Source organism: Anser cygnoides, chromosome 3 (assembly GCF_040182565.1).
Source record: "Anser cygnoides isolate HZ-2024a breed goose chromosome 3, Taihu_goose_T2T_genome, whole genome shotgun sequence".
In the NCBI taxonomy this organism is placed as follows: domain Eukaryota; kingdom Metazoa; phylum Chordata; class Aves; order Anseriformes; family Anatidae; genus Anser; species Anser cygnoides.
The window spans coordinates 52,164,037-52,190,926 of record NC_089875.1 but is presented as its reverse complement, the minus strand read 5'-3'; the positions used below and the strand labels follow the sequence as shown (position 1 = coordinate 52,190,926).

At 38.3% G+C, this 26,890-nt stretch overlaps 1 protein-coding gene across 9 annotated transcripts in view; it reads right to left on the bottom strand.

Moving 5' to 3' along the window:
• Nucleotides 1-11,079: 11,079 nt before the first annotated feature.
• STXBP5 (syntaxin binding protein 5) overlaps nt 11,080-26,890 on the bottom strand; it is a 113,894-nt gene continuing 98,083 nt past the window's right edge. For all 9 annotated transcript variants that reach the window (XM_066994176.1, XM_048067772.2, XM_048067774.2 and 6 more), the window contains 6 exons: nt 24,825-25,064; nt 23,525-23,894; nt 20,649-20,814; nt 19,767-19,878; nt 17,254-17,474; nt 11,080-16,618 (listed from right to left, as the gene is read on the bottom strand). In XM_066994176.1, the coding sequence (XP_066850277.1) occupies nt 16,577-16,618; nt 17,254-17,474; nt 19,767-19,878; nt 20,649-20,814; nt 23,525-23,894; nt 24,825-25,064 (1,151 nt within the window). In that variant the 3' untranslated portion in view covers nt 11,080-16,576. The remainder of the gene's footprint in view (nt 16,619-17,253; nt 17,475-19,766; nt 19,879-20,648; nt 20,815-23,524; nt 23,895-24,824; nt 25,065-26,890) is intronic.

Here is a 26,890-nt window from a genome sequence, read left to right as displayed (position 1 = left end):
TGTGGTCCAGAAGACTACAGAATTGGGATTTGTAATTGGATCCAAACAAACAGAGCTGGCCTTTTTCCAGCAGTGGAGCTGGGGGAGTGCCCAAAGCTCACATCCCTTCCTCATGGGTCAGTTCAGGAGGATGAGGCTCTCTACGAAATGGTGCTGAGATGACCACAACACTGGCCATTTTTAGTGCTAAAAACACAAGCCACTCCTTTGACCTCCTGTCTGGAGGAAGAGGTAAATGCGTTTTTTCCACTCAGTAGTTCTGGAAGGTGCATAGGTATCACAGTGTTAATCATCTGTATAAGGACCGCAATCAATAAATTGTGAGACAAAGGCACGGAAAGCTCTGCTGAGGCTGCACTCAAGGTGCTTTTATAACATAAATAACAAAAGCAATTTTACGGCTTGGTGCCTGAAAGGACAGGGCTATATGGAGCACTGATTAAAGTGGACAAAAAGCAGATTTTCCCCCAGGGGCCAGCTTAGACCCATCCCTAGGGCAATGCAAAGCCATGGGGTGGAGGAAGGGACTGAGCGTTTCACACCTGGCAGACGGCTCTCTGCTGAGAGATTCATCAGAATCTGAAGAAGTTGTGTTGGCAGAAACTATACAAGTGACAAGGTAGGAGGAAAGGGAGGGAGCACAGCCCTAGCAAGCCTAGCAAGGATACAGATCCAAAGATGGGGAATAACCTCAGAAAGTGTGGCTAGCAGTGTCCTATCTGGACCTTCTCAAGTCTTTCTAGAATGAGGGCAGTAGAGACAAGGAAGTGGTTGCAGGGTGTGAGGCAGTGCAGAGGCAGATGGTGAGAAGAGCGCCTGGGGCACTGGGGCAGGTTGGGGACAGGCACTGGTAGAAAACCAGCTGGTTGGGGACAGGAAAGGAGAAAATGTCTGCTTTACAACCGGAATTGCTCCAACAATGTACTCAAATCAAACCTATTTTGTCTCAAGTGGTCTAAATTTTCACTATCCAAAGTAAAAACTCAGTCTGCTCTCACCTATTTGCTGTGTTTCAGGTTAGCATGAAATTGTATAAATCTTTTACACAGAAAACAAAGGATTAGCATAGTTTGACATCTGAAGTTAACTTTTCTTCATAGTTGTCTATATTTCCATTCTAGATTTGAAAGAAAAAATTGACTCTTTGTTTTAAGCCAGGTTGTTTTCCCTGAAAGGATTTCCTTCAGAATAAGCCTTGCTGACCCCTCTGCCCCAGATCTCCGTGGCCTGAAGTGGATTAACTTTCCACCTGACATGCCAGCATTTACTAAATTTCCTAGATTTTTTTAAGAGCAGAGAAGAAGGACTAGGACACCTCCAGCCTCTGATCATGGATAACAGATTCTGGGGGGAGTTTGATGGAGAATGGACATCAGGCATAACTTTGCTATCAACACGGGTTCTTGTTTCCTTGGACTTTAATTTGGTACAAATTTTGTTACACATTAGTTACCAACAGTTTAGACATTCACAAATGATAGTACACTTCTAGCAGCCCATTGAGCAATTCTCAGTAACACAACAAGTACACAAGCTTGGGCATGGTAGCCAGGACATGGCAACACACCCTGGTAAGAACTGTTTGATGGAGGGCTGCAAACTCACCTGTTATTCCGGCATAAAAGATGTGTGTGATGAGAACGGTAGTCTGCGAGGTGGATCGGATCCAGAAAGTCTGTCTCTGTCTTTCAGAAATTTGAAGTAGCTTGTCAGACAGAAAATATTATGAGACATAATGATCATAACACAGCTTTGAAGAACAACTCTAAGAAAAAAAAAATCTCCTCAGACAACCAACACATTCAATTCTTGGGTTGTTGCTCATAAATATGAAGTGCAAAGCAGCTGTATGACAGCCCACACGCTGCCATGGGCTGAGGAACTAGGGAAAACTATTTTTCAGTGTTGGCCCTATCAAGGATGTATGCTCTAGCACAGAGTATAGCGTTTATACCACCATGCCACAGAGGTTTGGCTCCAAAACACCAGGAGAACTCCAATGAAAACATAAAAAGTCTGTACAGTCATTTTCTTGGGGTCACAAACAATTGCTTTGCTTGACATGAAGACTTAATAGAGCTTCAAATCCAGAGAAAGGAAAGAATTGGAGGCTACACAAGGTTATTGCTGTAATCTGCCTCTGAAAAAAAGTTCCTGATTCTGCTTTTGCTTTTCAGTAATGTATTTTGATTGAGTTATTGCATTTTATTTTATTTCTTTGCTTATGACAACAGTTTTTATAGCACAACAAGGAGGAAAACAAACCCCAGGTACCATGGGCTGTGCTGTCCTTGGTTGGTGGAGGAGGAGCAGGGCTGAGTCGATGGTTCTCACAGACACCAGAATGATGTATACATCTCCAAATGTTACATAGGCCACACTGGGATTGACTAGCGTGCTGTTCTTGTACTCATAATATTTTGTTTTAGAATTTGAAAAATTTTTCTAAATATTCACCATCACATCTGCACTTGAAGAGAAACATCTAAAACTCTAAAAACACCTAAAAAGATCTTTTTCTAGTACACCAAACGAAGAATTGCAACTTACAAGTTACTTCACTGCTGGTGGTAATGAATCCACACCCTTTATGTCTTTTACCGGCTGAGAAGCTCTGCCAATAAGCACAAAACTATGGAAATGCGGTTGGGGTTGCAAAGGGACATTCTGAAATAAATCTACAAGCAGCACTGAGAGAACAGGGTCTGTTCTAGAGATACCATGTTAGCAAACAGGAGTGGCAGCCTAAGTAAAACGCCTGGGCAGAATGAGGCAGTGATGAAACATGGCATGAAATCCGCTGGGCTCCAGCCATCATGGGGACAAAACATAGTTAGTTAACACCCGCAGTAGCTGGGGGGGCAGAAATATGTCCATGAGCATTGCTTGTACAGAAAGTCCACAGAACTACTGTCTCAACAAAATCACTTGAGAATAAGCTTTATCATAAGCCACTGATGCTACACACTAACATATCAAGGCATTGAAAGCCATTACGTTTTTTCCTGAGAACAACTGCAGGAGATGTAGCTGATGGGTAGATAACCTCGCTATAAGGGGTGAGGGGGGATTCATGTGCCTCATTTGTCAGGAGCACTTAAGTAATTATTTGTAAATGTTCATTCTTGAAGATAGAAATTGTTTGCTTGTGAGCAATAATAAATTACACATTTTAAATATTTGATCGTCTGCTGTTGGAAAAAAGGTCATAACAAAAGCAGTTTCCACTAGCTAAGATTCATAACAGAAATTCAAGCCCTTTGTTGAAAAGTCCTTGGATTTAAGGATCTCATCTTTTTCTGTAGTGAAAAAATAAGTAAGAACATTGCCTATTTAGGTGAATCTATATGCTTGATAAAAACTTTATAGGTTTTTCAACTGGCTATTACATTTAGAATGAACCCATTTAGTCATTGTTATTCTTCCCTTATTCTTAGCTGAAATGCTGGATTTTGCTAATGCACATGGCTGTTTAATGGGGTCACCACAATATTGAAAGAATAATTGTCAGAAACAGGGTAAATTGTTTTCTCTGCGCTTTATTGTTACCATAACTGTTACCATTACTGTTCTGAGATGTATATCAAACAAAGTTACCTAAATTGCCTCTGAGAACCTCATTGCAATGTGATGGATTCCTACAATTTAGCTGGCAGAACAGATTGCCTCGTGGTCCTAACACACTGCCGCGCTTCCTCCCCCCGCCACTCCATTCTATAGACATTGTGTTTTAATAAAAAGTTATAGTTATGCTGCCTCACCTTCATCACAGACTAGAAATGCAGACTTGAAACACGCTTGAAGCGATTTCTATTTTTTTTTCAATAATTTTCCAGAGCAAGAATAATAATTATGCAGGTTTAAATAATAGTTTCTACAAAATAGTTGATAGTAACCTTTCTGAAGAGGGTATCTGTGTGCTTTCTGAATGAAAATGCAAGTACATAAGAGTTAATTAAGTCCTGCAGTAAAAACTTAAAGACTGTTTCTTCTGAAATGCAGTCATGTAAAAACGATTTCTGATTTCTGACTGAATAGCTCCGTATAATATCCAGTCACATCCGCTTACTTGTTTGATATGACTTTTATTGCCTTTTCCCCTTGAGATACAGTACATACCAATGCTATTTTAAAAGTCTCCTTTCATTGCAGAACCACATCTCGTGGCCAGACAGGGGACAAAGACTTCAGCAAGCCTTTTCAGACCTGCACGGCCCTCCTCTCCCCACACTCAGGCATACGCGCTGTACAGATAGGTTTTCTCTAAATTTGTTTTGTTGTTGTACGACTTCTAATTTATTGTAGGTATCCAGAGGTAAACTGACAGGCAGCTGAATGGTAGGGTGATATTTCTCTCCTGACAACACTAGATGGACCCAGGCACAGGAAATAATGTGGTATCATGAGATATTTCTGCTGAATATGATGCCTTCAACTGAGCAGCTTCAAGACTGTTTTGGCTTTAAATCTGAATTTACCAGATATAACAGGGATTTGACATTGACCCTTCACCTGAGAGTAATACATTTTTTATCTTTTAATAACACAGAGTAGTGCTGCATTGTGATTTCAGGAAGCTCTTTGAGTAAACAAATCATATTCATTGCCTAGAGACTAACATGACCTCCCAGAGTCTATACAGATGAGAGATAAGCTGAAAGATAGGCTTGGAAAAGTTTTGAGGTAGCTAACAGCAGAATTTAAGGGTACATTTCTGCACTGGTTAGAACTAATGTTTAGAGTTATCTTTATTTATATATTTTTTTAAGGTACATTTGTTTATGGAAATGCTAGAAGTGATTTCTTAACACTATTTGATCCAAATGAAGGTTTTAAACTGGGTCTGTAGCCCAGTTTCTCAGGAGGTTATATGTGCTCTTAGAGACTGCCTGCCTATACTGAGCAAATTGGTTTTGTATTTAAACTCCAGTTTGCGATTTCACTTAAATCTCATGTCATACTGAAAATAATCCCCTCCAATTTCTGATACCTGTTCTGGCCATCAACTGTGGCAGACACATTGTGGTGGGGACAGCTTTGGGGCTGGGCCAGGCTGCCCTGTGGGCAGAAATGAGTGAGGCTGGGGAAAGTCAACATTACGGTGAAATGAAGTGGTGCCTTTAAACAGAAAATGAAGACTACATTGATAAAATTGAGGAATTTTGTTTAAAATGCATTGTTGCAATGGCTTTCCAGGGGAAATTTGCATTGCTGTGGGTAACTATCACAGCATGTCAGGCTCTGCACCTACTTTACAGCCCTCCCAGCAGAGAACTTTGCTCAAGATCCAGTTTTGGATGGCAGCTGCCCCGTACGGGGAACTTCAGCTGGTACATGGTGGTACGAATGAAACGTGCCCAGCACAGCAGGATGACAAAAATGTAATTAGCTGTGGGCTAGGCTTGGAAATTAGCTGGCTGGGTGGGAAGCAGCAAGATTTGCCTGAGGTTGGAGGAATAACCAAGTGAAATACTTTGGAACCTAGTGGGGTCCATAAACACACTGGCCAAGCGGGAAAGGTTTCCAACTATGTGGTTGGAAGACAACAGCAGAAGGACATACGCACCACTGGAAAGCTGAGGACCGAATATCACCCTCATTGCCTACATGCAAATCTTGAAGATACTAATGAGAGTTTTGAAACTGTGTTCAAACTGGAAGGGAATATTTTTGTGTAACAGAGCGGAGAGTAATTGCCTACAGATTGAAATGAACAGAACGTGCATTGTACCATTTATTTTATCAATTGAATTCCATGATTTGTTCCTCATCCTACAGTCTCTTAATAGCATTAAGTGATGATTGTGTGCTACTGTGGGTAATCAGAATGAAAATTAGCCTTTTTCAGTCAAATTAATTGTCTCTATTTATTCTGCTTCCAATTCAGTTTTTAGCTATTATTTATAGTCTATTTAAGAAAGATTGCATCTCTTCTGCAAAACCACTGTCTTCAGCAAAACCACTGTCAGAAATAAGAGCAGTTTTACAAAAAACTGAAATAACGCAGCATTTCTCATTTCAGTTGGATGTGCCTTCCATACTTAGTTTTTTGGCTTGAAAAGAAAGCCATTATATTCAGATAATAGTTTTCCCAGCCAAAAGCATGCACTCATATGGAAAAGATTGACTGTTAAACTCTAACAAAATCTGTAATCTACGCACAATGACATTTTATAATAGAAGCCTGCTCTAAGGCATTTTGTTTTTATTTTTAAAAACTCCTGAGGAACCACAGAGTTGGAGTTATCTGAACACAGATCAGGATGTCTCTTTGTGCTTTTGACAAAAGCTGATTTGTTCGGTGCTAGAAAAGGTTGGGAGGGGTGTGTCAGAGTTGTGATTATGGCAAAGGTCACTAGCTCTGAAATCTTAATGTGGTAGAAGAGCTGGGTAACCTCAATTTGTGCCATCCTTATTCTTGATCATCCATAATAATTGCTAAATGACCCAGGGCTCACTTCATTACAGTCAGACCTAGGTAAAAATAAAAATAAAAGCATGCTGCTGCCTTGGCTATGCATCTTGAAACAAAGCTTCACCCTGGCTCCAACAGTCGGCCCCTCAGATGGGTAGTAAGCACAGGCCTGTATAAATCATCCTCAGATAAACATGAATTTCCCAGAAAACATGAGTGAGTGATGGGCAGGATGACATGGTGTGCAGTGTTCCCGAGGGCTGGGTTAAGCCAGGTTTTGAATGTCCCCTACACTGGTGCTGCTGTTCCTGTCCCTGGGGGATTTCCACAAAGCTCAGGAGGGGTGAGAAGCTGTGAGCAGATCTGCATCCTTGTATTATGCTCTGTTGCTTAGAGGACGAGCTTAAATTGAAAACTAATATCGTGAGCTGGAACAGTCAGAGAAACCAAGCTGCTTCTCATGGGTCTCCAGTGATGCCTTATGTTTGCAAAACAGCACTTCAGGCCCTGGCAAGCAAAGCTGGGTTTTGATGTGCCGTCAGAGCAGCAGCCCCTCAGACAGAGACCTCGTCCCATTGCGCTTGTTCGGCGCAGCCACCTCCACCCCCACGGCCTCCAGCTGCCCACCCAGCACTAGTGACCCTCAGCCCAGTGTCCTGCTCCCCTTCCCTCACCTGCACAAACCCAGCAGGGCCCTGCCAGCCCACCCCTTGCTCCAGGGGCCACCACCACCGCCCAGCCTGGCTCCCCCCAGCTCTCCCCTCACCACCATGTCAGTGCCCAGCCCTGCCTGATGCCTGGCCCTGCACAAAGCGCCTCCATCCTGCACTGCAGCCCCTTGCCTCTCCTCCTCCTGGATTAACCACCGTGCTCTTCACCAACCTGATGGGAAGAGGGAGGCCATTCGTGAACACAGCATTTTGGAGTCTTCCTCTTCAAGGCAGGCCTGCCATGCCACTGCTCCTCTGGCCCAGCTGCAGATACTTGTCTGGCACCAAGAGGGAGGAAAGTGCTCCATGGTGAGCTACTGCCCTGCCCTCCTGGGGCACAGGCCTTGGTGACGCTTTTCCTCTAGCTCATTTCAGTCATCCTGAATGCCCTATGATGTGACAGCACAGCTTTTAATTAGAACCACGGGGCAAGAGCAGGAGCTTATTTCACTCCAGAGTAGGAGAGGTGGTAAGGATGAGAAGGGGTGGCTCTTTACTTGTTAATTTGCCAGTTTTCCTCCTACAGACATCCAGCTGGTGCCCCACAGCTTGTTACCTACAAGCCCCGTTCGCTGCTGACAGCGACCTGGAAGCAGCAGCTCAGGACTCACGCATGCCCACACAGCCCGGCCTCCTCAGCCAAAATTTCAAATTTCTCACTTCACCAGGCTCTGGGAATAAAAGACAAATCTGTTCCTGTGTCACCTGCATTTCTGACAGAGAGCAAGAGGCCTGGGGCAAGGCAGCCCTGCAGAACAGCGACCGTGAGGCCAAAGGCTACTCAAAGAGCTCTGTAACGAATTGTTTCTTCACGCAAAATGGTGGCTGCACTGCAACACCCCACGGACAGATGCGGTCACATCTTGGTGCACGGTAGGAAGCTACACGCATGTTGTTATGTTAAGCACCATTGCCAGTTAATTTGGCCCAGAGCAGCGTTTATTTTTCTCTTTTCTCTCCATAAGATCTATAAAAAACAAAGGTTGATTAATTTTCACCTTCCCTGTTAAAGAAACCCTGGACTATGTCTTGTCACGCTTGCTTCACAGCCACCTCACAAAAACACTTGGGGTAAAAACCCCAGTGTCAGTATGAGAGCAGCTTGCAGGACTGCGTGAAGGGGGTCCCTGCTTCCACTACTCTGCCAAATGTGAAGGGCACCTGTATCCCTTGGGGAAGGGCAGAGGCCCCAGTCTGGATGTCAGGGAGGAGGCAGCAATACCAGACCCTCACTCTCCATTTCCTCACACAACACAGCTGTGAGGATCACTTTGGAAGCCTGCTGCGTTGTGCTCGCTGCCTCCCCCTGTGTTGCGTTCCCTCCGCATCCCCCTTCACAGCAGCAGCAAGCACAAGCAGTTTGTCTCCATGTTTATTGCCTGCACAGCACCCTGTGCCCCGCCAGAGCTATCTTTGCTCATTTAGTGGGATGCCAGATCTCATGTGGTTAGAGATCTATGCCAAACACCATCAATTCTGGTTAATTTTTTTCAAGCAGGGCTGCTTCATTTTTTCCATGCTGCTGTTTATGTTAGGGAGCAGCTCCCTGCAGATACCAGAAGAGCCACACTTTATCTCCTTTTACATGCATTCCTACAAGCCCTCCTTTGCCACAATAGCTGCCAAAATGTCACAGGAATTCAACTGGCCCTATGCCAACTAGCTCAGCCAAACCTTTTCTCCCTGTTCTACCTCCTTGCCCATCTGACCTACATCAGCCATTCTTCTGCCAGGCTGAAGCCTATGGGGCCAGGCTCAGATCAATGTTTCTTTCCATATTTTTGTAGCTCTTGTAACAACAAGAACAGAGCAGATCACGACCAGGGATCTCAGAGATATCAGAGAGAGAGCAATTCACACAGCTCATGATCTGGCCCAACCTTGTAGCTTAAGAAATTCCTTTCAGCAGGTACTGGAGAACTTTTAAATCATTGCTTGTCATCAGTTACATGTAGGACTATGGCAAACAGCCATTACTCGCATCAGCTTTGCCTTCTCTCCAGGTCAGATCACAAGGAGCAGGGTCTTCAGACTTGAAATTGGCTTTCCAAAATGTGGTACATGGCCAAGCCCTGTCATTGCTTACATTTTGGAAGCCTACATGGATTCTTTGCTTGCTGTTCTGTTTCAAAGCTGATATGCACACACATACTCCATCTGAAGACAATAACTGTAATGAAGCGAAGCCTCACAAGGGGCCTAGCCCACTGCACTGTGCACTCCTTGATCCCAGAAAACCAAGAAGCACCATAATTGGTAGGTGACCTCCTGACATTCAGAGAACAGAATCTCAGCAAGTACCTTTTATAAGAAATTTGCAGGTGCCCCAGAGCATGAGGAGGTACCACCTCAAAATTGTTCTCTCTTCACTCCCACAGAGAAGGCTGCATTATTCTTCACAGGAGTCTTCTGCACCACAGAAATCACAGTTGTATACATTTCCTCATTATATCTGCTTAATTAGGCAGAGGCATTGGTAAACTTATCAAAACAGTATGCATAGTCTCACACTTTGATTGCAAACCCTTTCAAATCAGAAAGCCTCTCAAGCCCTGCCTACACTGCGGATAAAGCAAGATACAGAAATGCTGTTATCTGCTCTGAAACAGAACATAATTCTTTCCACTTTCCTTTTGACTGTGGATTTTCTACATTCCTCCGTTGCCCCTTCTGAGCGGTTTTGGGGTCAAACAGCTGCAAGCGAGCATTGGAGAAGTGCTCAGATCTCAGCCAGCCAGAGGGTGCAGCTCCCTCCTTCCCTCCCTCCCAGCCTGCACACTAGCCCCAGCCCAGTCTCCTTTGGCAGAGAAATACAGTGCTAAGGGAGCATTAATTACATACTGTGAAAATCAGCCAAACAACCTGGAATTATGCTCTGGTGCACTGATGTCGATTGCTACATCTGTACTCATCCCTCAGCACTGGGCCTCAGTTGCCTACTGCCAAGTTGTTAGAGGACTTCCCAACCTCCCATGTAACTCCCAGGCAGGGTTGGCCAGGAGCCGTTCCTAATAAAGAATCCGGATATGAGCACCTTTTGGAGGGTGGCACAGTTTAATACTAACACGCACACCCTCATGTGTCAGCAGGGCTCAGATGTATTTCATTTAGAGTAAGTTTGCAATGGAACTGCCATAACACACGATATGCAGAAGGACCACGTTTTATGTGGCTCTCATCAAATCCTGGCTTTTGCTACATTAAAGTGCTTCACTTTGCAGCCCTAGCTGGGCAATACCCTCCCTCCTTTTGTCAGTCCTTTGATGCCATATGCAGCCATGCAGTCCCACAGGGAGGAGGGAACTATTTTTGCCACAGTAATGAAGATGATGACCAGAGCCACTGAGTGGCTGGAGTCATTGTGACAGCTCAGAACACCCTCCATTTAACTGGACTGAAGTTAAAACAGTTTTTGATTCCAACGCATCATCCTATTTATAACTCCATGTTTAAGGTTCAGAATACTCAGCTTTCAGGTATTAGAGTGGAACTAAAAAAGGGAGGCAGGAAGGTCTGGAACCGGCAGATTTTTGATACAGATGAAATTATATCCTCACTGCATTAACTGCATACTAAAACAACCAGCACTGAAGTATTTAACTACTTGAGGTGGCATGAGATTAAAAAAAATTTCACCAAGGTGCTGCAGTTTCACACATCTCAGAATTACTGCCCCAGCCTCTCTTCAGATTCAGCATTTATGCATCATTCAGAACATTTTTATTTTTATTTTTAACCCCCACAACAACAAAAGACAGGAAGTTTAATGGATTGAAAGCTATCCTTGCAAGATGTCCTTATTATAAAGGACATCTCAAAACTTTAAGCAAAATGAAGACGACTCTTTTGGCAAGAAGGGACTTACTGCACACTCCAAACAGCAGTAAAAGGATTGTTAAGGGAAGGAAAAAAAAGGGGGGGGAGGGGGAGAAGTAAATTAGACTCACTTCAGGAGAGATTTGAATAGTTTATTTCGCCCAATCAGAGCCCTTCAGCATAATGACACATTCATATACACATATATGAACATTTTTTTCTGAAACATTAATGTATAATACATTTTAAATTTAAAATACCAGCTGCACAGGTATTTTTATTTACAAAAATATTCCATACTTAATTTTTTTTTTACTTTGTTATGATGACATAGTTCAGTTCAAGTACATGTAAGTAAAATAACTCTATGCAATCTAACATAGTTGTTTGTAACAGTACAGTTTGCAGTTCATATGAAACTATATTTGTAGACAGATGGATTTGCAACCCTACCTAAAATGCATATTCCAGTAATCACCCTCAGAAGAGCTAGTGGGGCTCAGCAAGACTTAACTGAAAATAAGTTGCAATGAACAAAAAGAAAAAACACACATGTACACACTAAGTTATACATAAACAAGAACTGCTACACATCAAGCATGCTTACCCACAAGTGGGCAATGTTAGAAAAATTTACTGATTTCCCCCCCGGCCCATGGAGCTGGTACAATGAAACAGTAGCATAACTAGAAAGCAGCATGTTTTCCTAGTTCTAACCACTACAGATAGCAGAGCTCAGGTCTAAAATAACATATTACTGCTTATTTACAGTTCTTTTTTAAAAGGGAATATTTAAAACATGTTCCCACCCCACTCTCTTTGCATCACTGAATGGTAGTAGTAATCCACATACAACTCCTTACATGTTTTCAACTGAAACAGCTTAACTTCTAGTTATTATTTGCCTGTAATATGTAACTTAGGTACTAATAAAAACAAATGCAAGTGTCAAAGAAACCTACGGCTGTATGACAAACATTTTGAGGTGCTTACCACGAAAAAATAAAAGGAATGCCAATTGACAGCTTTCATTTGATTGTTCTATGTTTCCACCTTGTTTCTTCTTTACCAACACCCACGTCTTTAAGCCTGAACTTTATAAAGAATAAAAGAACTCAGAAACGCAGTACGCTCATCTGGCTTGGAACAGTAATAAAATAGATGATAGCACATTTTTATAACATACATGAGAGAGAGAAACTGGCCCAGCTTAAATTAGCTTTTCAATGAAAACTGAAATTACACCAGTATACCTGATTCTCCTAAACTACGCATTTGTTGATTCACTTCCTCCCCTCAAACATCATTTGTTTTTGTCTACAAAGTGAAGATTTTGTGGTAGTAGCACAGCTATCAACATCTACCCAGAAAGAATCACGTTATACATGAAATTGGCCAGAATGAAGGAAGAAGTTCCACTGACAAGTTACCCTGCAACTTGTAGAGGGAGGCAAGTCCTTGCACTCCTTCCCCACCACATGCAGAACTTCAGCCACCATCAGTATCCACCAGTTATATGAAACCATGATGAGAAAAGGGAGGAGGGTACTTCTTCAGTCACAGGCTATAGGTTTTTCAACACACATTTGGTATACAAAAGAATTGATTTACATGTAAAGAGCTGATGTATAATGAAGACTTGTACATTAGTCAAAGAAAATCTGTATTGGACAAACCTCATTTCAATTTTTGGGAATTTTAAGAGTCCAAGGAATATAGCTGAAAATTCTTTCATGTGAATACTTAAAAAAATCATAGAAAGCAAGTCAGCCATTGACTGCAGCTATTGAGAAAACTTCTACGTTACATTAGTTTTTTGAATGCACTATCTTCCCTCTTCATACTTAGGGAATTTTTTTTAAAGAATGTTCAAAATGGGAGGTAAAAGTATAATTATTTTCTGCAAAGCAAAATGGGCTGTTTGTTTTCATTGCTTAGTAATTGTATCATCTCGATATGAGATATGAATGTATTCATAAGCTTAAAACAACTTCTTCTATGGATAATATACATACTTTAAGTACTTTGACTTAAAAATTGAACATAAGTCTTTAAAATTAAAGGTAGAAGTGTACATATAAAAATTATTTAAAATTAAAAGTATATTCTTAAGCAGTATGTATAAATATAACAGTTTGTTGTATTATCTAGTAACAAATCTGAAAGTGTTGCAGTAATTTATAAACTGAATGCTGACACAGGATAAGTGCCTTTCATTAGATTCTACATTGTATATACTTGTATATACATATTTTGCTAAGAAAACACACATTCTGAATTATAGTCACATAATTAGCAAATGTGCCCCAAAGTAACCTGCTCTAAACTCTTCACTGAATGTGTGTGCTTATATACAAATAATGAACCTAAACTGCACAAATGTCGAAACAAAATTAAGGAATAAAGTATCATGACTGAATTAAAGTGCAGGAAAAATTCAAGTTTAAAAGTTCAGGTAGGATCAGTGCTATTAATTAAGGAAAAAAAAAAAGAAAAGAAGAAAAAAACAAAAAGGAAAAAAGGAAGTGAACTTGCTTCCAAAAGTCCTCCTTTGGATGTAGCTTTCTAACATCTCCTGCCGTGTAAGCACCACCTCAGGCAAAAATCTTTGTATAAAGACAGACAAAAAACACAGCTACATATTACTATATTTTATAACTTTTTTTTTTTTTTTGCCAAAGAACAAATCACTGGAGATGCCTGTGGTGTAACACTTTCAGACTTATTTGGAATACACGCATATTTACACATATCAACATTCAGAAGTTACAATTTGGCAGGACTAAGGTGAAGAAAAGCTTCTTCAGTTTACAGTTCCTAATGAGACACGCTACATATAAACAGATAGGTAGCAGCAGTTTCTTACACTTCCATCAAAAAAAATAAAAAAGTAATGCTCAATTGTATAATTTTCCAGACACTCTAAAAAAGTTTCACACAACTAAAATGCTAGCAAAAAAAAACAAAAACACAGGGGTGTTTTCCCCCAAGGATTTCAACGTAGTTTGCTGTACAAAAGGTGCACCACAAATAGCAGAAGATACATGTATATGATCAACTTCCTTCCACAGAGAAGGAATAAGGAACATCTTACACTGAGATTGTACATAGCCCCTGTTATTGACCAAGAACCATTTTTCATATTCATCTTCTGAGCAACCATTTCATTAGTTTTCAAATCTAGAAACATGCTCTGAACATGTGCAACAAAAGATTCAACTATGATACATTCTATAATACCAAATAAACCACTGCTCTCCTTGTACTGGCACATTGTCTCTCGTTGCCTCATTTTTTGCTTGCTGGTGGTCATCAAATGTTTCCCAATGGGAAAAAGTTTAATATGCTTTTCTTTCAAGCCAAGGTCATCTTCCATTGAACTGATACCACAATTTGCTGAAGAGTATTTTTGCCATCCTCTCTCCCAGAGACTAACCAGACTAATTTTCCAGGATGATTCTGTTGTTCTGAAACACAGTTCATCTTCAACAAGTTAAATAATAATCAGTCATCTCCATTTATGAACGTGAGAAAAGTACGGGCACGAATGTCAGGTAGGGTGTTATATTTTTGTAAATGGTATGACCAGAGTTTATCTAGTTCTCTTCTACCTGGACTTTAAACAAAATGGTATTGATTTAAATATGCATTAGTTGGACACTAAAAAAAAATAGATTAACAGGCAGAGACAAAATGTGTGGCAAGCTGAGTTAACGTTGCCTCAATAGATATGGTACAGAGACATCAAGAAAACAGTGCCACATGTTCAAATTGTGATGTTCATATAGCTGACACGGTATGGTATGCCTTCATACTGGCAACAAAAAATTACTTGTCTTTAAATGTAACTATAGATAAAATCAGAAAACTTATCGATTTGTGCTACAAATCTCAAGCACATTTACTGGGATGAGTGACAAATTAAAAAAAAGAATTAAGAACCATCATTAACTTTACTATTTGGCATCTTTTTATATGTATTTTAAGGTTCACATATCTATGTACCTGCAACATCACTTCACAATACAGATATAACCCAGGTTTTGCTTCAGAACATTTGGAAAGTGTGTGAAAAACACACACAGAATGCAGTGCTTGGACAAGCAGACCCAAATAATTAATTTCTGACAATATTGAAAGACATCACCTATCAGCTTCTAAGTATTCCCTTTTACAAAACAAAACCAGACAGTAACTATTCCTGCCTTTTTGAGGAAAACAAAGGCCAAATTCATTTTTGAAATGCAAACATTTATTTTAAAAGACCCCTGGTCATCCCCACTATTACAGCTTTAGCGCAGCAGCCATTAACAAGTAAGCTCAGCTAAATTATTTACCTTACCCAACTTGAATATCATTTCACTGAGTTTTAGTGGACATTTAACATTGCCCACAATATTGAAAACACTGCTTTACAGATTAAATCTGAACTTTAGGCAAGCTGCCTTTAACACTTTGTGGGGCTGAGATAGGTACTTGTAAAATAGCTCTACTAGCAGGGTTTAGGAATTTGCTAAATATCCTGACAATTATTAAATATCAGATGCTTGCCATTATTCATGCATCAGCACCTCCATGGAGTGTAAAACTGTTTGAAAACCTGAGTACGAGATTATCCGATTTCAGAGTAAATGACTAGAGGGGCATCTAGAACGTAAGTTTTAAGCGAAACTATCTCAGCTATTTTAATTAGTGGCTGTAAAGATACATTCTGTTAAACTTTTATAAAAATTCACAGCATGAATGGAACCCACAGCCAGTTCTAAACGTTATACAAACTGAACCAATAATTGTTTTTGGCAAAAAGTAATATTTAACTAAACAGAAGTTGAAGTATTCTTACCACAATGAAGATGTTACCACATTTCACATTGCACATCCATAACACAAATGAAAACTCCCAGCATGACACATTCCAGTCATATTATTCACTTGACTTCTTTTAATGCAAAAATTGTGTATTCTCTTGTTTTGCACTTCACAGAATATGATGTGAATACAAGAATACTAGATCGGGGTCCAAGGAAAGACTATGCACAGGTCAACTATGTATACAATTTTCAACATGAAATTTTCCAAGCTTCCAGATTTTCTGATGAAAGAAATGACAGCAAGCTTCCACTCTTCTTCAACAATAATGGTAAATATAGCGAGTCCTAGAGAGGGTAAGTGTAAGTCAGCTACTGTCCAGCAAGACAAACAACTTTATTCCAGCTCTCGGACCCCTGATTTATTGCCTCTCCTCACAGGAGGGTATAACACTGGCAGCAAGTACAACAGCACAAAAACTTTTGGCATATGAAATATTAACACAGGATTGACCCTGCATTGCCCCTGCCCATCACACTACTTCCTTTATCCCTTTTCCACATATTCCAGTTACCTGCTCTGTTCTCCAACTCTCAGCTAACCAACAGCTAAGAAACACTCAAGGTTTCTTTCTTTTTACGTTTCTCTTAAATATAAAGCTCCTCAGTTAAAGCCACGACTGAGGTAAAACAGTGTGTGATTTGTGCTAGGAAACAACAGTATCCAATGCTGAATACTTCTTTAAATTTCAATGTTCCTGCCAAAATTAATGAAAAACAAGATTTTCATCAGGACAAAATTAAACAGGTGTAATTGATGAGCATCATCAGAATTGGTACCACTTCTTGTCTTTGTACTTCAACATCATCTAAAAAACAAAGAAACAATTTTTAATTAATGTTTCTATGATGTACTACAGAGTGCTATAACACAAACAAAGCATCATAGCTGAACAGTGAGGGTTTGGCATGATGAATTTTCTAATGGTGACATAAGTGCTGATTTTCTGGTCTCTGATAGAAGATGACAATTTCGGAGAATGGGAAGGTTGCACAGAAGATTGGGGGATGAATGGAGATCTGCAGGACACTCAAGAGAACAGCTATCCTTCGTACTGACTGAGGAAAAAATGAACTTGGAGTCACAGACTGTTGGATCTTTCTTAAGAATCACAGGAATCTCACACAGAGCATTAATTATCTAATTCAGTGACAAATTCTTTAAGTAATGGGAAATGAGCAGGCCTTTTGGAAATCTACATACCACTCAGACAGATGGCACACTCCAGACCGATGTGCCAAAAAACAAAAGGTGCTTACCTTAATATTTAACTATTAGGAGTAATGATTGCAAGATAGAAATGAAGTACTTTATAAATGACATTGCATTCCCTTTAGACCTCTCTAATATGCCTTTAAAGTGGAAGTCAGTTTCTTGCAAAGATTACATGTATTCAATAGACAATCAATTTAATGCTCTTAGTTTAACATGTAATGAACTCACCTCATGAGCATGTTTAGAGAAAGAATCGGCACTGTAAAGCATAGCTGCAGTTTTTTCTTCCAGTTCTCCTAGTTTCTGTCCCCGTTCATCTAGTGCCAGCCGGGCTCGTGCTAGTTCACCAACTACACCAGATGCTGCTCCTTTGACACCTTCAATACCCCCAGGCCCTGGAATATGCTGGGCAAGACTTCTTGATGCCTTTCCAGACGCTGATTCTCCAACTGAAGGCATTTGCAAAGCAGCAAAAAAAGAACAGTAGGGTTTTTTTATCATTATGACATAAATATCAATATAACTGCTTTATAAAGAGGTGTGTTTTTTTTTTTCCCATGGACAGCAAACACTTAATCATAAGCATGCCTATGAGCAATACTCACTACTCTGTTACTATTTAATCAAATTGAGATTTTGAAAACATATTTCAGAGTTTCCAGGCATTTTATAAAATTATAACCTCGTCACAGTTCAAGCATGAAATTAAAACTCACAACAGTGTTGACATCATCATCATTAACAGAATTATGCAGTTTTTAACAATACAGCTTGCTTCACAAGGAGGGTGTTGGAAATTCAGCAAAGCAGGAGAACTTCAGTAATAGGAGCTGCGGTCAATACTGGAAGTGCTTTGCTGTTATAACTTACCAGCGTAAGTTTCCTACAGTGGAAATTTAGTTTTAGATTCAGACACTTAAAGACTAGGTATCAGTGATCCCATTAGTGTAAGCAAACACGTTTAAAAGAAAAGTAACATACATCTTGGAAAGACAGAGCAGCTGTATGAACAAATCAGTTCATCCTAAAATAAACACCCACAAGTGGTGAGCTGAACAGCTCTGCTCCGGTGACCATACTGACTAGATCTCCTTTGCTCATACTGGGACATAAGCCACCTAGTTCAGTTTAGAAACTTAGACACTGATATCTCTCTCAAACTGACTTGTACACTCTACAAATATCGAAAGAAAGGACAAGAAAAGGCCTTTTTGGGTATTAAAGTCAAACCAAACAATCTTTTTATTTTTGTCTTTTAAAAATGAAATTATGGTTAACATTTTTCCCCCCACCTCTAACAAAGAATATTATTATTGTTAAATAAAAAAAATGCTGCAGTATTTCAGGATTTTCTGATCTGATTTTATGGTTCTAGGAAGAATGATTTTCATTTCAACCAATACTACATACATTTTGATTCTTGAGGAACATACAGAAAACCATTTCACTTATTGCAGACAGATTCTGCAGTGATCCTCATGTTAAGTATTACTATTCTGAAGATGTTTTCAGATGTCTTAGTTGTCATTGAACTCACTATCAGGCTACAATTCATTTGGATTTTTTCCCTATTCAGCATTTTTATTCTGACAATTTGAGCCAAAAAGGCATTTTCTATTGAAAACCACAAAGCCAGAGATAGTTATAAAAACCACTTGAGATCTCCTTAAAAATAGGTCAGAGGAGTCAGTGCAAAATTGTGGAAACTTCAAATGATGTAAAATGATACCTTCTAAAGTTATAAGTATGCTTTTCTGTTGTCATGAACTGGTAGTTTTCCCATGTTCCAGTCATGCTAATTAAATGTGTAATTTCTATGTGCGAGTTTCTCTAATAGAATACTTGATCAACCTTTCAAATTATTATGTGTACATAACTACAAATGACATTTTTAAATTGGAAAACACCTCTCAATATTTTTTATTTATAAATACACACGCATGTTCAAAATATACAGGCAAAGGAGTAAGCATTAATTTTTACTGGATAGATCAAAAGAACTTATAATAGAAAAGTTTGTCAGGGAGCCCTGTCTGATTTAACAGCAACATTTCACACTGAAAAGCAAACAGTTCTACTTACCAATAAACTTGCATAAAATGATGTTTCAACTAGCAAATCTATGACTAAGTAGATTTTATTTCCTTTAAATATATTAAAATGCTGCATACAACCACAATAAAAGAGTAATAAATATGTAATCAAGAAGTAATGACAAAATGCAATAAAATTTTGGCCAAATGTGAACTTAATTCAGTCCTCTATTCATAGGACAATCAAGTATAATACAGTGGTGTCCCCTCTCTCATTTCTGAGGCACAAGCCAAATGAAGAAAAAAATCTAGTAGGTGAATTGAAGTAGAATAGTTTCAGTTTTCTTACTGTTCAAACGTAGTGCTCTCCAGAACCAGTCTCTTTCAGTTTACCAGCATTAAGAGAATTATGGACAGTGCTATAGACTTAAAATGAATAAATATGAGATCAGTTGTCCCTTTTGCTGTCTTATCATCCAACCTTGAATAAATAAGGTAAAGCAGTCTGTGAGAAAACAGTAACATTTTCTGATCTTGTTGGTAAGGTGTGCAACATGTAAAGCTATGAAAATTTATTTCTTGTCGTTCCCTTTCTCAGTTTCCTCTTTGCAAATGTAGTGTCCTATTAACACAGTCAAAACATTTCTCAAGGATCACTGGCTTCCTTGGGTGGAAATAACAGAAAAATAAAGAATATTAAAAACTTACACAGTTCTTCTCTGTCAAGTGACTGTGCCCCACCTCCGAACAGGCCTTTAAAGAAACCCCTATTTGGTGCTTCTGGTGTTTCTACAGGAGTGAAGAGCTCACCCAACATTTCCTTTTCAATAAAGAGATACAACAAGGCATACATCATTTCACACGCAAATTAATGAAATATTCTGTCACTTCAGACATTGATTTCATGGATCTGAATTTCAAAACAAATGTGTTTTAATAGACATCTGCCTTTGCAGTAGGTAGTCACTGCTACTTAGGAAATAAAAAATAAAAACATATTAGGAAATCTGTCCAGACCATCTGTTCAGATAGTTGCAAGCTTATAGCTCAAGAATATTTGCAAAGAAATGTATTTGAGTAAAGCTGTATTTTCTTCTCAACTTGGGCAATACTTCTGATCTTGTTCTGTTGAAACTGTATCTACAAATGCTCATATCCACAGGTTGCAAAACAGAACTTGCATAATGTATTTCTGCTATATCTGTATTCTAAACAACTTCGAAGCTGAAGCATTGTAGTGAATCTGTTGAAATTGTTAATACCGCTGCAACATAATAATTTCCTTCAAGTATCTTAAGTTAGCAATCTCCACTTAAGTCTGCATGCACCTCCACCAGCATCATTTGACCAAGAGTTGTGCATATGTTAAACATGGACGAAACTGTTTCATACAAGAGTATGGATGAAACAGTGCAATGTAAGAGTGGGGGAAATTCATCCTGAATTTGACTCTACAATGAGAAAAATCAGAGCATGATAGCTGAAGCACAGCTTTATGAGAAATTTAATTACTGTAAGCACTGTGAATTTAAAATAGAGACTCGGAGGATAGCCATGTTAGAAGACAGTAAGTTTGGTTTTATTAATTACCTGGAGATTTTCACATGTTTCTTGACTGTAGGTGAGCCTCTGTATTTCAGTCGGTGAGACAAGATAGAGTGCTTGTCCATTATTGGTGAAGCAGAATGTCCTGGCTATTCGCATATTGGTGAGTGGCAGGTAATACACATCCAACAGTGGCCTTAAACTTGGCAAACTTAAAGAATAAAAAAAAGCAAATGTAGCAGGATTATCTATTATTGATCAAATGGCTCATTTTTAAAGCACATTATTTTCCTCCTCACTATCTGAATAAGTACAGCATATACAGGATATCATTTAATGCAGTGAAGAACAATTTCAAAACAGAACTATGCAATCTTCCAGTTAGCACCTCAAAAAGAGAAACAGACATCTGCAACAGCTGCATTTGAAAGCATCATTTAAATGATACTCTGAGTATATAAGTCAAAGGTACACTTAAAGTACTATTCAGTAATTACTAATGAAATATTTTAATACCTGCTTATTTTTTTTCTTTCATATACAATTAAATACCCTGCCTCTTCTTTCAGATGAAGATTTTCTCGAATAAAACCACAGGTCTGAAAGAATTGTTCACTTAACGCAGGAAAATATGCAGGGGGAGTGCTTTCGAAGAATAACAGAATTCAGTAATCTCAAACAATAATTTTGTGAATTTATGCCTGCCTTTTTTTCCCTGACTGTATATTTAAAAGGAAATCCTCTTAAATCAAAGTTTTGCTTAGCTTATATTTTCTGTTTCTGCATATGGAACTGCAGTACTTACTGTATCAGGCTACTGAAGAACAGATGCAATGCATTCATGCTGTAATAATGCTCAAGCTACCAAACATTCCTCTCCCTCAAAGAAACACTAAATGCACGGATGCCTTATGTCTTAATAAATATAACCCAAAATGAACCCCTACCTCAAAAATATTACTTGTGAAATTTCTGTACAAACAGAATTTACACAAAATGTTAACTAAAAATCCATCAACCACATATTAAGCAGCTTCTGCTGCAGATAATATCTGCGTAAGATTACTAGTTCTAAAGACTTAAGAAAGCAGGACAAAGTGAAGCTGAAACTACTGATAAAGAAAAAATATAGTGATAGCAACAAGTGTCGTTCCCCTCCCCTCCCCCCCCCCGCCTTTAGCATGATACTGAAATTTCTAAGTGTTAACCTTGCATTTTACAGACTATGTGTTGTCCAATAGCAGGAAACTGACAAACAAAAGGAAGGAGAGTAGATACCTGTAGAACTTTCCTCCATAGTCATATTAAGAATTAAAAAGAAATATTTTCTTTTAAGCACATCATCCAGCAATGACACATCTACCCTGCTTGTATGTAAAATAGGAATATTCCTAGATTGAGTTAGTAAGAGGGAACTGCTTTGCCTCAGACTGCTGGAAGCATCAAATAATCCTTACAGCTTTGAGAGAAATCATGACAATATTAGGTCACATAGGACAAGCATGACGTTAATGACAGCATTTTCAGAGTATTAAACAAACCTGTAGCAGAATGGTCTTATCTAAATTTATATCTGTAGATAGGCATTGGGCATCTTGGGCATGACGATACTCTGACAACTTTACGCAAATGGCAGCAATTTCATGCTTATGAAGTTTCCTCTTTGATAGGTCCGACTCCCTTGGCAAACAAGTGTAGCTGCCACCAGAAATAACTATTCCTGAAATAAATTCATGTTGTTCTAAATAAACTCATGACAAAAAGTCATGTCAGGGCAAGGTTGTCATAGGAGCTGATCCCTGGGAGTTCAACTTATCTACACATCATAACAATTCAGTATCTATAATTTAGCACCTACTTCTCAATGCAAAGTTCATTCGAAAATAAAGTTGATCATGAAAAAAACAGGATTTGTTTGAATATATGGAATGTGAACATTACCAAATTCAGCTTCAATTACGGAAAAAACAGTACTTGCCCTGCAGACAAGCAAGGTGAACAGCATTTTCTAGAGATGTTTAGAATGTATACTGGGGTATAGATCAACGGAGTTACCAACAGACTTAAAAATCAAGACAAACTTTTTAAATTATGATATGAAACAGCTTTAGTTTTATTCCTAGCAGCTCCCTGAAGAAGTGAACATCTTTTTATAGAATTTCCCAAGCTTAGTGCTTGATATTAGCAACTTCTAAAATGATCTTTTAGGAATTTTACTGGCAGAATTTTGAGTGCCATATTCCACATTCATCTTACCATCAGCCACGAATAAAATGTAGGTGCAAGGATATAGGTATATACAGTCTTTTTCCCCCCTACCCCTACTCAGAATAAAACAGCATTTGCAAATATTCAAGAGAAAAGACAGGTAAAGGTTACAAATGTGAAATAAGTACCTTCAAACATTACTTTTACATGTTTAAATTAATAACTTAAACCTCTTAATTTAGATTATTTTTCTATACTACAACTGTCATCAATTTCACCTTTATAGCCTGAGTTTAAGGCCTTTGAGACATGAGCAAGCTACACAACAAAATAGTAAGCTCAAGACATGACTGAGAAGCAAACAGAACTGTAACAACTGCACCAAAAATATGCAGAGCTATGATTAGCTAAAGGTCTAACTTAGAGCAGTTTCCCCCATCCAGGAGTAAGCTCACATTTGAGACAATCTTCATGAGTTCAAGGACTTACAATTATTTGTTGAACTGGTGTAACTTGAGTTAGTGATAAATAATAGGAATATATAATCAAAGGTATCCTGGCCCAGATGTTAGAGGTTCATCAACGCTGAAGTGAATGTACATTTATTTTATTGATATTCTTCTGAAAAAATAAACTATTGAGTTTTATCTAACTTAAGACTCATTTTTTATTTATATATATGTATGTATATCTTTCTATCAAGCAAGTCTTACCTAAAAGTCATAATATGTCCATTGGCACAGAAACATGCAAGGCAGATACTGTTACTCAATGACACTATATCTCCACGAAGAACAAAAGAAGTCTCTGTTATGTTTTGCTTATAAATACAGTTCTGGGATGGCAGTGAGATAACTTTTGCTTGCTTTTCAGAACATATCACTGCATATTGGTTTTCACTGATTTCCTGAGAGGAAGAGGGGGACACTGAAACAGGTCGTCGCTTTTTCAATTTATCTTTTTCATCTTTATCTTCAGGAACATTGTGTTCTCTCCAGGGTTCATGTGCTGGTGAGACTAAAGATCCTGTGGTATCCAGAAAAGCCATTCTCAAAATTGCCCCTTTTAGCCTCAGGATGGTTCCTAAGAAATAGAAGTTGAGAAGATTTCTAAAACAGTTCTAAGTTGAATTTTAAATACAAAATATTCCTTTATGAAGTTAGCAGAATGAAAGCTAAACAAGAACTTAGACTTGCCTAAACAAAACAGAAGTAAAACCTTTGGGCATTAATCTGAAAACCAATGAAGCACATGCAAGTTCACATACCTATTCAATAAAATGTTAAACCAGTTTTCAAAATTTAAGTGTCTGAATATACTCCATTAACATCAATGGTAATGTATTTATTTATTAAAAGAATGGAGCTGGAATGCATATTTGTAACAAACTTTACAAACATGCATCGTGTTCTGCAATGAAGTTGTAGTAGGAAAGCTAAATCTATGCCTAACAGTACATTATTCAGTGTTTATCTTTATTTAGGCAACATTCTGAAAACCATTATTAAGACATCATTACAACAAAATCAGTTGCTGTGTATCAGTAAAACAAGATCTCAGTAAATCACAAGAATACTTCATAATTAGTATTTAAACCATTAAAATAGACAGCCCTTAATTTTTATTTATTTTTTCCATGATTCAGTAGAACTGAGTTTCCTACCATAGCACCAAAAAAAAAACAAAAACAAAATACACATTCTCTACTATCTCTGTTTAACTGTTGCCATCCACTACATTAAAATGAGAAAGTCTACTTTTCTCAACAGATATACTTTGATTTTTTTCTTTTATTATTATGACATTATATATTCAACTTTGGAACATTAAAATTCTGGTAATAAAAGTAATCAATCTATATTGTTAACCTTATTATCTAGATCAATGAAGTATATATTTCCAATTACTCCATAACTGAGAAAAATAGTTTCTTAATATAATAAAATAAAAGCATGAGAAACAACAGCAATATTTATCCAAGTATCTTTAGGCTGTACTCTGCTTTCTACTCACCACTAGGAGAAACAATTACTGGCTGAAGAAGTCTTTGCTCTCCTCCTGGGGGTAGGTTCAGTACAATGACAAGCACTGTACCCAGGGTGGTCCCAACCCACAAGCACGGGGAAGGTGATGTATCGGCTTTTCTTGTGAAAGTCTCACAAAAATGAAGAGCTGAAATTGCCTCGCGTGACTCTTTATCAATGCTAGTTACACTAGAACTCCTGGATCGACTGAAAGAGTTGTCTTTGACATCTGAAAACAGATAGGTATTAATTAGAAAGAGCAAAATGCAGGAATTAAGAAAATTGAGATAATCTTTTAGTTTTGTTCTTTAGTATATGTATCATACTACTGCTTTTTATTACTACTTTATTCTTCCTTAATTATATTTCTACTGTGATTCTTCCTTAATCATATTTCTTTTTGATTCTATTTTGAACAAAGCACCCAATCTTTCTTTGCAGAGGTAGTGATTAAGTAATTGCCATGAATGACTTATCACAGAATGGTTTGGGTTGGGAGGGACTTTAAAGACCATCTTCTTCCAATCCCCCTGTCAGGGGCAGGGACACCTCCTTCTAGACCAGGTTGCTCAAAGCCCCGTCAAGCCTGGCCTTGAACACCTCTAGGGTTGGAACATCCACACCTTCTCTGGGCAACTTGCTCCCGTGTCTCACTACTTCTTTCTTACTAGTATCAAATCTAAACCTGCTCTTTTTTAGTTTGAAACTGTTACCCCTTGACCTGTCACTACACTCCCTGATAAAGCATATTGGACATTTCTGCCTTCTTGAGACAAAGAGTAAAAGTTATCATTAAACAACAGGAGTCCTTAAAAAAATAAAAAAGTAAAATTAAAAAAAAACTGTCAATTAGCTCATTGATCAGATAAAAAATGGTTTCCATGACAAACAGCTTAATGATTTTTTTTTTTTTTTTTTTTTTTTTTTTTTTAAGATTCAACTATTTTAGTTTAAGAAGGACAGGCACAACCAGACATCATGATTACACAACCTGTAATGACTTACAATATTGTCCCACTTCAGGAAACTGCATGAAGGAGTTTTCATAGGCCATTTGCACACACCTGAACTTTTAGTAAGAGAAACATCAAACGCTACCAAATGCCATTTGGCACTGCTATGAAAAGCTGAAGATCTCCTTTTTGAATAAAGTACAATATGGCAGTAACAGTTTTCATCAGGTTGTCTTAGTCTTTTTGCTTGGCAAATACGGTTCTTATAACAGACGGTGAATTCTCATATTAACAAAAAAATTCAAAACAAACCATGCTGCTCTATTCTAGCTGTGTACTGTCTGTACCTGTGGTGATACTTAATACATCAGCATGTCTGAAGTTATCTGTGCACTCCAAATTAATGCTTTACTTTCTCAATGCATCGTTCCACAATTTTAGCATGAGACAACACTTATCAGTAAAGTCTGGTGCACTTTATTTATATCATGACTTCCTAAAACTAAGTTATTATTTTAGGTCTTCAGGTGGAGCACGGAACATTTCTTAAGCAGGATTATGAGCTAAAAAGCAACGTTTAACTTCATACTCACTAGAAGCATCAATATGCTAATTTCATTAAATAATTGCAACTTTTCTACAAAGAACATCCAACATGCATTTGAAAAATCTTACAAACTAGATTTCAGCTGACAAAATACAGGCATCTAGACAATATAAACAGTGAAACTCTCAGGAGACATTTGTCTCATTCCAACAAGGATAGAAAAATTATTGTCCTGCCTTGTTTTTATTTTATTTAATTCAAATGTAAAACATCAATCATAAAAAGAAACTAGGTCAACCACTCATATGCTGACATCTCAAGTTTTCACATTTAAAAACATTGCCTAGGAAAAACATCAAATCCAGTGTAAAATGATGAAAGTCGTTTTATATTTTTTTAATGACCATAACCTCTTACAATGCTTGTTCCTTCAAGCTTAAATATTTATTGGCTTTTTGTTTTTTTGTTCCAACTCTAACAGATTAATCACTCTGAATATAATCATACATTCGAATTTTGCTGACATTAAAATACATATTTGCAAAAAAAGCATAA